Genomic DNA, 14,487 nt, shown 5'->3' with positions numbered 1-14,487 from the left:
TACTCATGAATGTTTGCTTCTGGACGTCAGCAGCACTCTGCTTCTGTGCCTCTGCGGGTATGAGGAAGTTGTGTGATGTCTAAGAACAAGAACAATACTTATCCTTTGTATTTGTATTACTGGAGCCAATACTTGGCAAAGAGAACATCTGGTAAGTGGGCGGCTGAACACTCTGCAACAATTTCATGACTGGGGGAAGAGCTGCTCTGGATCACAGAACACTCAAGTAGAAAAGGAACTTTCAAATCTAGCTAATGCAGAAAGCTCTTCTCTGACCATTCTGAAAGATGCCCATTTAGCCTCTGCATGAGAATTTCCAACGATGTGGAAGTGATTCTGGGGCAACCGACCATGCGAGTGAATGGTTCTCTTAAACATTCTTTATATACTAACATAAATGTGCTTCCCTGAAATTTCACCCATTTGTCTTAGTTTTGCCTTCAGCGGCTGAAAAAACGATGTCTATACCTATTCTAGGAACACCAGAAGGCAAGAGATAGTGCCTTCTTTCAAAGGCCAGCCCTATATAATTGAAGAGTCATCACAAATAACCACCACCAAGTCCCTACTCCAGGTCCCTACCCCAAGTCCCTACTTCGATTTTTAAATCCAAAGAGAGGGTGCTGGTTCCACATCACTCTGAAAGGACCCTCACCATGTTATCTGGTTCAGCATACTGAGCCTTTATTACGTACATGCTTTTATGTAGAAAACAAAATTCTCAAGCTAAAATGTTTAAGAACTACTACCATCCTTTCTTCAGACATTGTCTACCAGACATTTCTTCAATCTTTCTTCTTAAGAGAGAGTAAATCAAGTCTGATAATCACATGTAAGACCACAAACAGCCTCTCCCTTCTGACACAGCAGCAGTATGTGAAAACTTTTCCCCTCACGTTCCTCCCACAGCACTCTGCAATTCTAGCATGAACTGAAGGTGTGGCGTGTGAAAGTGAATCTCCTAATAGACACTGGCTTCTCCCTTAGCAGAAAAGGGAGTTAGGACATTACTAAGCCAGTCACGATATCCAAATGTTCAAGCAAAAAATTATCACTTTTTAGAACTGCCAGGCTGAGCTGCCCTTTCATCCACCCAAGACCAGAGTGGTCAGATTTAGAACAGAATTTTCTACTAAGCTAGGCTGGCAACAGGACACTCATTCTTCTCGGTAGAAGACTGCCTCCTTGACAGTAACCTGTCTTTCAAGAAGCTATTATAGGATCACTCACTGATCAGGATCCCACCTGGCCAAAGCCTCCCTTTCACCTTAACACACAATCCATATTGTTCCAGTCTTTAAAGTTTATTCTAGTATTTCTGAAACTGTGGTTCTTAAATTGATGGTGGGTGATAAAATCAACTTAGTGATTTGAGACTAGCTTTGTTTTTTTTTAAAATGAAACAGAGTAGTCAGTATCAATTAATTATGGGCAATCTTCAGTTATGTGTGTATGCACGTGCCTATGCATTCAAAGGTGATGGAAAATTTACTTTGTATTCTGGGTTACCATCAAAAATGTCATAAGGTCACTAACTGCTTAATTGGTTTGTTTCTATTCAATTTTCAAATTTACTGGCTCTTTTGTTATCTTTAAGAGTACTGGAGTGGGGTGTCATTGCCTTTTCTAATTCTCTACTAACATTCATCTTTTCATTTCACTATATACACATTTTCCTTTACATTTTTGAGTGTAATTTAAATGATTTATAATACTTTAAGTACCTTAAAATATAATATTTTAAAATACTAATTACTTATATAAAATTCATAAAATATATTTTATAAAATTATAAAATTCATACTTTTATATAATTATATTTTTACAATTTTAATACAAACTTTTATTAATTTTAATTTTTAAAATAATAGTTTTTATATAATTATAAAATAATATACTTTATAAAATGCTTTATAATCCTCTGCTAACTCTAACATCTGGGTGGTATGGAACTGTATTCACTGGGGATTTTTCCATTTTCCTTTTTTCTTCTTGAGTATAGGTCACATTTTTCTGTTATCTAGACATGACAAATGATGCACCGTATACCCTGAGTTCTGTCAATTCCTAAGAGTATTACTCTCCTAATATTACTCTCCCTTTTTTGGGCATGCAATATCTTTGCTGAAAGCAAACTGCAACCCTCTCCCATGCAGTAAGCAGCAGATGAAACCTCCACTAAATTCTTTCAGCCTTGGTAGGGTTGCCTCGAGTTCGTCCTATGCAGTGTGGTTCGGGAGTGAACCAGATGCTTAGAAAGTTTAAATTTAGGCTTCCCCCTCCTCCCTGGTTCTCTTCCTTTCCAGAATTTCTCCCCTGTCACTCTGCCACTGCCTTCTCAGAACACCAGCGATATTCTATCCCAACTTAGCCTACAGATTAAAACTTTCCTAATTATAGTCAACAACACCTCTTATAAATTTCAAAGTTACTAACAGACTAGATCTTTAATGGTTCTCAACACAAAAATGATAATTATGTGACATGGTAACAGCTAAAGTTACTGTAGGAATATTACAACATATAAATGTATCAAACCAGCAGGTTACACACTTCAAACTTGCACAATGTTACGTGTCAATTATGTATCTCCTGATTCTCCCAAAAAAGGAGGTGTGGGAGGAGGAGAAGGAAATTTTCCCATGGCAGTGAACCTTCTCTCAAGTATCAACAACCTCCTCTACTCACTTCTGGTTATCGCTCTGTTCCTGGTCACCATCTAATGTCTGCAGGTAGTTTCTGGCATTTTGTCAACAATTTATTAGTTGTTATACATGAGAGAATCGGGCCCAAAATAGCTACTCACTCATTATCAGACCACAACCCTAATACTTAACTATACAAGGGTGAGACATTAAATACACTGAACAAGACAGTAAATAGGACTGTAACCCCAAAAAGAGACCGAAGAGGTTCTGTCTTCTATTCTCCTGGTGCTAGCAAAAGTCCATAAAAGCTAACACAAGGTCTAGGAGATGATCCTAATGTGGTTAGGGTGCTGAGACACTGGATCTGGGGTGCTTTTATTTTTTGTCTCTATTTTCCATGCTGTAATAAGATTTCATAAATTAAAAGTGAACAATTCAAGGCTGTGTGAGTCACACCTGCCCTGCAATTTACTTTAAAAACAAGAGAAGAAAAATATTCCAAAAAATACAGAGAACTGTGCTATGCGTAAGATAAGATACACAGACTCCACTCAGATCAGATCATTAACCCACTGGAGGGCCATCAATTTCTTCTTTAATCTCTGCTACTTATAAGTTACTTAAAACATCTTTCACAACCTGGGAATAACTAATACATTTAATTATTGGGCTGGTATGATATGAAGACTTGATAAGAGATTTTGAAGAATATGAAGGCCTTATACAAAGATATGGTTACCTTCCTTTTAACTCCAGTATCAATGAGGAAATTAAGTAAAGAACATTTCACAATTCCAAAAAAGTAAATTCATGAAATACCCAGTTTACCAGAGTACAAAAATGTATGTGCTTTAGAAACAAATTCCCCAGATTTCAACGTGGCTCACTCTAGGGGAGTAAGGAGCCAACTAAGAGACGTCTTATGTATCATATTTCGCAGTAGAACTCAATACCTATATATTACTTTAAGGAAAATAAACATTAAAAAGAAGAAGAAGAAGAAAAAAGTACGACCATTTCTCTAGACCTAAAATACTATTTAATCATTTCTTCTGGAAAACAGTCTGTGTAATTCAAAGCACATACCTTGCAAATTTGTGCTGACTCAACACAAGTACATTGCCTCGAATTTCTGCTACAATTTTACTTTTATCCTCAGGACGACCATGCTCCAATACATGCTGGATTACGTAATTTCCATACTGATCCTGTTTCAAAAACAACAGAAAATTTTAAATTTATTTAAACAAGCTCTATGCTACCTAAATTCTGACATTAATCAACACCCATCTTCCTAAAACACCATGATGGCTTACCTGAATACAAAAGAACACATATGGAATTTTTTTAATGGGTAGGTAGTGACAATTTTTCCCTATCATTACAAAACAGGAATGCATCATTACTAGACAATGGAATGTTTCTATATATATTTATGCTGAAAGGTCCTAGTCAGGGATTTCAAATAAACAGCTATTTTTCTAACAAATGTACACGTGGGTCTCTGCACTCGTCTTTAACAAAGAAAAGCTGGAAACACTGGCAACATTGAGTTAAATACCGCCACAAGCAGACAATGGAGACACTCATCCCAAGGGAAAGAGGCCTTTAAAGAATAAGTGTGCGATCAAGGAACTCCAAAGGCACAAATATTTATTTGTAAGATGTAAACAATTAAGTGCATACAAAGAATACTTTTTTTAAAAAAGTGCCTATGCCAAATGTGTCTGCTTCTGGACAGTAGGATTATGGAACATTTCTTGTGTTCTGCTGCTCCTTTCTGCACTTTCAATTTTTTCTACAATGAATATTAATACATTTATAATCTCACATCTCTCAGCAAAACAAGCAACAAGCACCACTCCAAAAATTGCTTTAAGACAACACTACATGAAGGAAGTGTTCAAACAGTATGATATGGGAGAAAATTTTAGTACAAGCAAGAAAAATTTTAAAAACTACAGAAATCAACTAATCCATTTAGTTCATTTGAAAAGATGAAACTGGCAGACTACATGGCCTGCCTAAGTGGCCGCAGCGAGCTTAATCCATGACAGGGCTCTGGCCTTTGACAGTTCCTGGCAGATCTCTTGATGACTCAGAGGTAGATCTCAACTTCAAGGGCAGGGTTCTACTCATCACCCATATTCATAAAAGATGAACCAGGCTGGTATAAATGAAAACTTGCCCAGAACTTCAATGGGCATTTTAAACACATTAACCCCTTCTGGAAAAGCAACCTGTGCTGAGAAAACACGTAAGCCCACAGGTGCTTGCAATTAGTCTACCGGCCACTCCACTACCTGTACAAGTTGCTCTGTGTGCTGGTGAAGCTCCTCTAAAATAGGGAGTGTCTGGTCGGGGAGACAGTGCTCCAGGATCCTCTGAATCACTCGGCAGCCATAAGGATGCGTGGACAAAGCAAACACCTAGGGCAAACCAACACAAACAAGAAAACCAAAAATAACAGGTGCCACTTTCAATACTTCAGTATTATTTATATACATTTTCCCATTAATTTTCCCAATGACCTCGAGAGACAGTCATGATTATTCTTGATATACAGAAGAGAAAACCAAAGTGCCTAAGTTTACATAATGTGCCTAAAGTCTTACAGACAGTAAATGACACGGCCAGGATTTTATTTCCTACTCTGACTTCAAGTCCAAATTATTAAGTATGGCATTTAAGTTCTCTCTGCAAATAATAAAGTGTGTATGGACAAATGAGGATAAACTCTAATTTCTTAAACCCATTCCAAGAATTCATAGATTTATACAATTTCAAAACTAAGAAGGACCTTCCCAAAAAGTTATTTATAAAGGAACAGAAAATTAATTAAGGTCACAGAAAACACAGTTAAAGAGTCCACAGTGTCAAATGATGGCTTTAACAACAGAGAAAGGGTTTGGACCAAAGCCTGAATGCTTTCACATAGCCACAGGATAATGTTCTGAATTGAGTTGGGGTGTTTTCCAGCAAGAAACTATTCTTCTTTCGTTGAGTCTGGAACAAGGGGAACACACAGGCTTCAGATCCAGAGGACCCAGTCTCAACTCTGCCCTTCCTAGCTGAATGACCTGGAGCATCTGCACCTCAAATTTATTGTCAAGAATAATGACAGTAATGATGAGAACACGTAATACGCTCCCTAGTGGCTCAGATGGTAAAGAATGTGTCTGCCATGCAGGAGACCCAGGTTTGATCCCTGGGTTGGGAAGATCCCCTAGAGAAGGAAATGGCTACCTACTCCAGTATCCTTGCCTGGAGAATCCCATGGACAGAGGAGCCTAGGGGGCTACAGTCCAGGGGGGGGTCTCAGATGTTAAAGTGTCAGTCACAGTACTAGGTGTTTTATACGCAGCTTCATGTGTACAACTGTGCACTTGAGACACTGTACTGTTCTGCTCAATTTTAGCTTTATAAAAATGGTAAACACTCAGTCTAGAACAACTTATTTCATTCAACATAGTGATTCAAGTATTTACATATAATACTATGAGCTTCAATCATTTATTCTGTTTATTTGTAGAGCATAAAGTTGAGAAACATTTTTTTTGGGGGGGGGGGGGTCCTGATCCTCTCCTGATAGACATCTAACTTATTTAATCTTTTCCTATTAGGAGACTAATGCTGCTTTAAACACGTCTAAACATATCTCGTGGTGTACATGACCAAATATTTCATTAGGTATATACCTATGCCGGGAATGCTGAACTTCAAAAGAGTATGATCCCTGGTTGAGGAACTAAGATTCCACATGTCACATGGCATGCCCAAAAAAAAAACAAAGAAAATGATCTACTATTTGTGGTCTTATTTTGCATTTTCATGATTACTAATGGGATTACTTTTTCATATTTTCTTCTGTCTATTCAGGCTTTCAGCCCATTTCTGAATTAACTTGTATTATTCTCTTTGATTTTAAGAGTTCTTTATATATGCTGGTTATCAATTCATTGGCATTTTCCATCTTGAAAATATTCCCCCTCATTTGGTGGCTTAATCCGTTTACTTTTTTGTATATTTCAAGCACACACAAAAAAAGGTCTTAAACAGAGGTACTCTTTTATAAATTAACTCAGAAAATCCCAAATAATCCTCAGTTACTGTTTGGGCTTCCCTTGTGGCTCAGCTGGTAAAGAATCCGCCTGCAATGTGGGAGACCTGGGTCTGATCATTGGGTTGGGAAAGGAAAGGCACTCCAGTATTCTGGCCTGGAGAATTCCATGGACTGTATAGTCCATGGGGTCGCAAAGAGTCTGACACAACTGAACGACTTTTACTTTCAGTGTCTGTACTCTACTTAACCATTGTTGTAATTGAGCAAACCGCAAAGCCTAAACAACTCTAAAACCCCATTTTGAGGCAGGCTTTAGCAGTTCACATGACCATACCTGAAAATTTACCTGCTATTTCCAATCTCTTCTCCTTTTCAAAAACAACAACAACAAAAGCTGTGGTATGCAAATTATCAACTCTGCTTGGAAGCTGGTGCTAAAAGCACACTGATTCTCATGATACACAATAAACAGGAGAAATCAGAAGCTAGGTCTGGTTGGGTGCCACTTAACAGAGTTCAAACCAACCTGATCATTGCCCCATCCAATGCCCCAAAATTAAGAAGCACCTTTGTGTTTTCTTAACATTGGGGGCAGGGGAACGGAGGGGAGGTGGACATGTAGGACATAAGTCAACCCCTGCATTAGAAATGCAGAGTCTTCACCACCGGACCACCAGGGAAGTCCCATACCTTGTTAAAGATATATATAGTCACACATAACCTCTAAGACTGGTTTTGTTCATCACCTAAATTTTAAAACATGATAAAAACTTTTTACTTAACCAAATGAAAAAATTTACTCTTCAAATATAAGACTTAACCAAATGAAAAAACTTACTCTTCAAATATAAGACTTAACAACTCTGATGATACTATCTCATCCTGACTGATCGGACATCTGCTTTAATGATGGAGAGAAGATCCATGGACAATTAAGGGAAGAGCTAGAGGTGCACAGAGCTAGTACCTAGTAACACTGAAGAGGACTGCTATATACTGCAGTCTAAAATACACTAAAAGGCCCTGAGAACACTCCCATCGTGTTCTCTGCTCACAATGGAAATACCCATCAATTTGTTTCCCTTGTTTCTTTACTAAGTCACTTACCTGCCCCTTAAACGCATCGATGATAAACTGCAGAGACTGGGGCTGCACACATTCGATGCACTTCTGCACCACGTGATTGCCATTCTGGTCTTTCACACACTTGAGGACGTGGCCATCCAGTTCCCGAACCATTTCATTCTAGTTGAGACAAGGAAAGAAAGCACCACCAGAATCACAGAGAGCAAAAACCTGGACAGTCAACATTCTCCTTGCCAAACACAAAAGCACAGAGCAGGGAATCCATGACAATGAAAGTGGGACAACTCAGCTGTGGCACTCAGACAACCTTGCCAACAAATGAGGACTGGAGTTTTTCCACATGATAGCAAATTTTCTGTAACAATCACCAGGCTTAAGAGAAGTTCTCTAACTGGCAAAAGACCTCTTGGAGTTCCAAAAAAATGCAGTCAACTTCAAATAGAAAGGAGCCAGTATCAAATCAGCTATACTGTATTAGAGACTATCACATACAATTCACCATTTGTCACCATGACAACCCTGTAAAGTACCCATCACTAAAAATGACAGTAGTTAATCTAGCGTTGACTCTAGCTAGGCAGACCTCTAAGTGTTTAACATGATCTGACTCATGAATCTGCCTGACAATCCTCTGAGTGGCCACTATTACAGATGAGGAAATCAAGGCACAGAAAAATTAGCTGATTTGTTAAAAAGCATAGACCTGGACTTGCCCCAGTTCAAACCCAAGTAATCTGACTCCTGCATGTGACGATACACAGATAACACAGATCATGTCAGCAAATGACTAGTCAATTAAATATTACCCTGCACCCTCTCCTCCACCCATATATATGAATATATGAACATACTGAGTCTGAGAAGGGTTAAAACTACAGACAGTGACTGAATCAGAACTCTAGCCTGAGTCTGTGACTCCAACATGATCTTTCCACCAGGCCAGACTGACTGCATAATCAGCTGGAATAGTGCTCTCAGTTAATGAAAAGTGTCCAAAGTCAGGGAAAATACAGGACAAGACCAGACATTATGTGGTGTGTATGTGTGTGTGGGTGACACGGGTACCGAAAAAGACCCATTGGGATTTTTACTGGATGTCCTCCCCAAACTCGCTGACTCAGGTCTCCTTAAGCTAAATACATGCACAACAGCTGGGCCCTGGTACTTTCTGCCCAATTTCTTTGCTGTATACAATCTCTATATATTAGCTACACAGTGCTGACTCTATATTTATGGTATGGGAGAAGACAGCAAACCAGTTTAAGATGGTGACATTTATGAATACAATTGTCTTAAACCCTTGAGATGTTAAGCATGTAAAGCACTAAAAGATTTTCTAATTAAAGAAATTCAACACTACACTGCCAGTGACTAAACAAGCAACAGATTCAGGACAGTTTGCTGAAGCAACTAATCAAATGTCAGAAAAGAGTAACTTATGAAACATAATTATGAGAATGATAAATACAGGATGATGCCTATATAAAGATAAAACACAGGAACAGTTCTAATAATCAAAATGGAGGGGAAGTGGCTTCCCTGAATATGTTCTTGAGCCCAAAGAGGTAAAAACTCCACTGGAGATCAATTTATTTCACCTAAAATACACTTACATCTGGAAACCACTAAGTTATTTGTACTGGGAAAGGTAGTTTAGACCCAGAACAGGAATCACAGAGAAACCAGATCAGGAAAAGATACTCAGGAATATACAGGGTAGAAAGAACAATGGGGGTCGGGGTACAGGGAAGAGAAGGGAGATATAAACTGCTATAATGCAGCCATTGGATCAGAAAACAAACACAAAAATATAGTAAAAATTTTAAAAAGTCAACAATGTATCATATTCGTGGGAGAGGGCACAGATGTGGAAAATACCTGGGAAATCAAAATTTCCTGCTTGATTTCAGTAAGCAGGCATTATGGTCAAGAGAGGGGAAAAAGTTCCATGAAAATTAACAAGGAAAGATTCAGTCATCGCATTTTTATCCTGGAACATCCCAGGGAAAATTAAAGCTGATAATGATCTGAACATTAGGAGAACACAAACTAGCAGCCTCGCCCCTGCTTCTGATCGCTCACACACAGCATCCTCTTCCTACCGCTCTGCCTCCTGTGCTGGGCACTGGATGGAATGAACTCCCAGCGCGCTGCGTGTCACCTACATTCCCTCCGCCCTCGCCAGCATCTTGACAGGCCCATCTCAGTCCCACAGCGTAAGCACTCTGGACTCCCCAGCCTTCCACTGCCATCGCCAACACCAGCATGGTGTCCTGTTTCGAACTGGAGGTGGTGGGTGCCTCGTCTGGCTCAGAACTTGAGTCCAGAGTAAAGATTCTCATTACCGAACTCTGTTCTCAGAGAGGGCAAGTGGCTCATCACTGCCAGACCATGGTCACCCCCTCCTTCGAGAAGGGCTGGGTGAATTCAGAGCCCAAAGGCTGAGGGCTCCAACGGGCAGAACCCGAGGCTCGAGGTACTTCCTCCCGCAGACACAGTGCGGCCTGCACACCCGCCTGGCGGCTGGCTGGGCTTCCCCAGCCCCGTGGTCTGTGTGGGGCCGGCTGGACCTCCTCCATGGCAGCTCTGAGGCCGTGAGCCTCTTCATGCGCTTTCTGTGTCAGCTCCCACTCACAGCACACAACACCTCAGATTTCTGTCCCATTTTTTCCTACCTCCTCTGTAGCCTGGACTTCTCCTCCTACGAAGTCTGCCCTCAAAGGCGTGAGCACAGGCGCTCACGTCACCCTTCCCTACGTGTGCTCTGTGGGCAGTGCTCAGTCTCAGCTATCTGTGTGCTGGCGACTGGCACACAGTGGGCACCAGGTCAGTGTGCCAGACCAGGTGCTGCCTTAGGCAAGAGCTCGTTCAATAAACGGTGGAATGAATGAGTAAGAGGGTGCAAGTGAAGAAAAGGTAAAGAACAAGGTAAATTGGAAAAAGTTTTGTTTGTTGGGGTCAGTTCGGGTACAAGAAATTGACAACTTTACTTTCTTCACCTCTTGCCAAATGAAAAACCCACCTCTAAAATCACACCTACTAGAGACTTAATTCTGGTCAAAAGGAAACATGTTTGAAACCACTGGTTTTAACACAAGACACTTGATCCACTATAAATTTACAAAATTAACTGCACAATTCATGCTTGCCATGCACAGAAGGCAGCCACAAGCACCAAAGGAAAACTGAGAGAACACTAAAGACTGACAAATTTACAAGGTTCACCACATGCACCGTGAAGAAACACCGAACACCAAGAGAAAAGTCAAAGGGGAAACTTACAATTACCTGCTGGTCTGAGGGAATAAACTCAAGAGCTTTCTGGATAACACGGCAGCCATACATCTGCAATGCCAATGACAGGACGTGGCCTCGAATCCGCTCAGCCAAAGCCAGCTTCTGTTCAAGGCTGCCAAACTAGACATAATGTGTGGGTGAACACCATTACTTAGGTAGAAAGAAAGAAACCAGAGAAAGCAAAGCATTCATTATTCTGTATCAACCACTGGCATACCTCTTTTAGCCCTGTCATCTGTGATTAACTAAACCTTTTGTTTATAAACCCTTTGTTTCTTCAAGGCAGTACTTATCAGAATCTGATTAAGAGGAACTCTTTTTAATGTTAAAAACACTTCTTAGATATCCAACTGTAGTAGTTTCTGCTAAACAAATACCCAATTCCTCAAAGATGCCCTTAACTCATCAATACTATTAAATATACCTATATGCCATTGATTACAAGAGCATTTACATTTATTCTAAAAACAACAGTACAGGTGGAAGACACAGCTTGTTATTAAAGCTTTAGACAATGTCTGAGGGATATCTGAGGATTTCTTGCAGCAAACCTACATCACTCTAGGTGTCTGAGTCTGTAAGTTGAAATGAAAGAACTGAAGTTCTCTCATCCTTGTGAAGTTTAAGCCAAAGCACACGTGCACACTCTCTTCTGAATATGCTGCTCTATACTACTCTATTTATACAAGTCAACAGGGTCAGGGGGAAAGTCGGTAAAATCAAGGGGTACGACTGCACAGTGTTAGGTCTTCCTAGAAGAATGTTTCTCCATCCTTGGTTTTTTATTTTCATTTGAATAGCATACGAGACTGATAGAGACTTTATGATTAAGGATGCCCAACCCACTCATTTTCCATACAAGGGAACTCAAGTCCAGGGACATTCTCTAAGTCAGAGAAGTTCTCCAGCTTGTCCCAAATCGTACTGCTATCATCAACTGCTCATTTGGCCAGCCTAGCTGTATTAACCTCTGGAGTTGGAGAGCTCTATATTTTTACATATACGTGACAAAAATGGCAGTGAAAAGGTATCTGAAAGTCAAAATTGTAAGAGTCATTTTTAGGTTGATTCCTTAATCCACAGCTAGAGAATTCAGAGTCAAAGATCTTAGATCATGATGAGAAAAGCTGGGAAGATACAGACTGTGAGTGAGCCACTTTTTAAAACTCTTCACAAAAAAACAAAAAAATAAGACGTAAGAAGATTACAAATTTCTCCTGTTGAGGGACAGGTAATGTGCAGAGTTGCCACGTTTTACCCCTGTACCAAATGTTTCATCTCAATGTTTCACTCCTTTCTGGATTTATAATAGGGTTATTGATACCACAGCTGTGTAGTATATCACAGCTACAATGGTCAGTTTAAAAAAAAAAATCTGTGCCTTTCTGACATTTTAGTTTAGAAGAGGAAACAGACATTAATCCAACAATCTCACTGATCCTTTCCAAAGACAATGATAACAAGAGTAGACATTATCCGCATTAACAGGAATAAGGAATCAAGGCTAAAGGATCACCCATGTATCAATCCTCATGACTATGGTTTATGATGAAAAACACTAGAGTTGGTGTTCAAAGATAATTCTCTAGGAAACCATTTTTTAAATTTCTTTTTCAGAACTTTATTGCGGTCCTCCTAAAATTATCTGACACAAATTTTTTCCTCCAAACATGACACTTTCAGTGCTACTATTTTGGCGATCAGAAATATTGTGCTGGATGCTAAATGAAGAAAGTGGTTCTACAAACACGTTTCTCAAGTACACTAGCATTATCTGCTTGGCTATTTAAACGATGCACTTCTGCTAACGAACTGGAGAAACATTTAATTGTGCTTCAAAAAGACCACTCATACTTCATTTTAAGGACTGGAATGAAATTGCAATTCTAAAAGTAGCTAATGAAAATCAAAATGCTGTGGAGATTCTCTAAAGGCAAAAGACAGAAAGAACAAAGGCTTACTTCAAAGAACTTCTGAATGACGTAATTTCCAAATACATCCACCATCAGCTGGTAAGCGGCCTGCAGGATTTCATTGAAGACAAGTTGGCGTTCGGCTGGTGTGGCACGCTCAAGTTTCAGCTGAATGAATCTGAAGTACAAAGTAAAAAGAGCAATCACAGCATTTTAGGAAGACTTGGAAAATATCTAAAGACTAGCTCAGTTTATGTAATTTTTCAGTTCTGAAGCAATATGTATTTGTGTGCATATGCATATACACACACACACCACTGTTACTTAAATAAATCACTTGAGCTCACTTACTTGAAGAATTACTGAAAAGGAAAAAAGTTGTACTGTGAAGTATCCCCTATTTTAACCAAGCTTTTAAAGTATATTTAAGTTTCAGTATATGTCATTACAACAGGACATGTATTTCCGTGTGGGATGGACGAAGAGATGAAAAGTGGGGCAGAAAAAGAGAGAAGAAGGTGAAGGCAAGAAGCACAACATCAGGAGACCTTGGCCAGACGTTTTCTCTTAGAAACCAGTCCCACATCAATAACTTAAAAGCCCATGGTCCCTATTTTAGTCTTCAACACACATTCGTATGAAGTACATGTGTAGTACATATTCATTAATGGTGTGGAACAGTAGTCCATCTATGTGCAGTATCTTTCTAAAGTAGCAGCTACTCAGTTCGCCTTTTTTAGCCCAGGAGACTTTATTTAAAAAACCATGTTTTCTCTTAATCTAGACTTTAGGATTTAAATATGAAAGATTCTTGCCCACTAGCAAGCTGGTAGAATTTAAAGAGGAGGCAAATTCTTTGGGAGTTGTTTTAGTGGAATCATCAGAGAGAAAGAAACAGGGAGAGAGAAGGCTGGATGATGTCATCAGAACTGCCTTTTCCTGAAGACGCAGGTCCCTTTCTGTGAAGTCCACTGGAACAGGGAGCAGTAACCAAAGCTAAATAATAGCATTTTCTAACCTCTGTGCAGACCCTGACTTCTACAGAAGGGAACAACAAAGCAGAGTGGTGACAACATCTTATTCTTGAGCCTAAGGATCTAAATTTGCATTTGAACAGTGTCTCTTGGAGAGAAAGATTCTTAACAGTGATTAAAGTAGCAAGTATTGTACACAAGTCTTTGTGTTAGTATTTCTGTTTTTCTTGAACTGCAGACATTCTGTGAGGTTCCCATGAACAAAGGAACAGCAGGCTAATCTTTCAGAAAGGTAAAAAGGTTTGTTTCAGCATGTGATCCAGATTATTGTGGCTCAGTCGCGCAGCTGTGTCCAACTCTTTGAGACCCCATGGACTGCAGCAGCCCAGCCTTCCCTGTCGTTCATCATCTCCAAAGCTTGCTCTAACTCATGTCCATCAAGTCAGTGATGCCATCCAACCACCTTCTCTGTCGTCCCCTTCCTCTCCTGCCTTTAATCTTTCCCA

The 14,487-nt window shown here is 39.6% G+C and overlaps 1 protein-coding gene and 1 non-coding gene across 10 annotated transcripts in view; both read right to left on the bottom strand.

Annotated features, from left to right (window-relative positions):
* The window catches only part of PUM1 (pumilio RNA binding family member 1), a 124,356-nt gene that overhangs the window by 5,815 nt on the left and 104,054 nt on the right, over window positions 1–14,487 (bottom strand). For 7 of the 9 annotated variants that reach the window (XM_068969001.1, XM_068969007.1, XM_068969006.1 and 4 more), the window contains 5 exons: window positions 13,056–13,185; window positions 11,080–11,214; window positions 7,819–7,956; window positions 4,952–5,077; window positions 3,735–3,856 (listed from right to left, as the gene is read on the bottom strand). In XM_068969001.1, the coding sequence (XP_068825102.1) occupies window positions 3,735–3,856; window positions 4,952–5,077; window positions 7,819–7,956; window positions 11,080–11,214; window positions 13,056–13,185 (651 nt within the window). The remainder of the gene's footprint in view (window positions 1–3,734; window positions 3,857–4,951; window positions 5,078–7,818; window positions 7,957–11,079; window positions 11,215–13,055; window positions 13,186–14,487) is intronic. The other 2 variants (XM_068969004.1, XM_068969005.1) reach the window with 1 other exon arrangement.
* On the bottom strand, window positions 10,102–10,186 carry LOC138077296 (small nucleolar RNA SNORD103/SNORD85). Its single transcript, XR_011144744.1, has one exon. It is a non-coding gene; the product is annotated as a small nucleolar RNA SNORD103/SNORD85 (small nucleolar RNA).

This window comes from Capricornis sumatraensis, chromosome 3, assembly GCF_032405125.1.
Source record: "Capricornis sumatraensis isolate serow.1 chromosome 3, serow.2, whole genome shotgun sequence".
NCBI classification, from domain to species: domain Eukaryota; kingdom Metazoa; phylum Chordata; class Mammalia; order Artiodactyla; family Bovidae; genus Capricornis; species Capricornis sumatraensis.
This window is presented reverse-complemented; position numbering and strand designations above follow the sequence as displayed.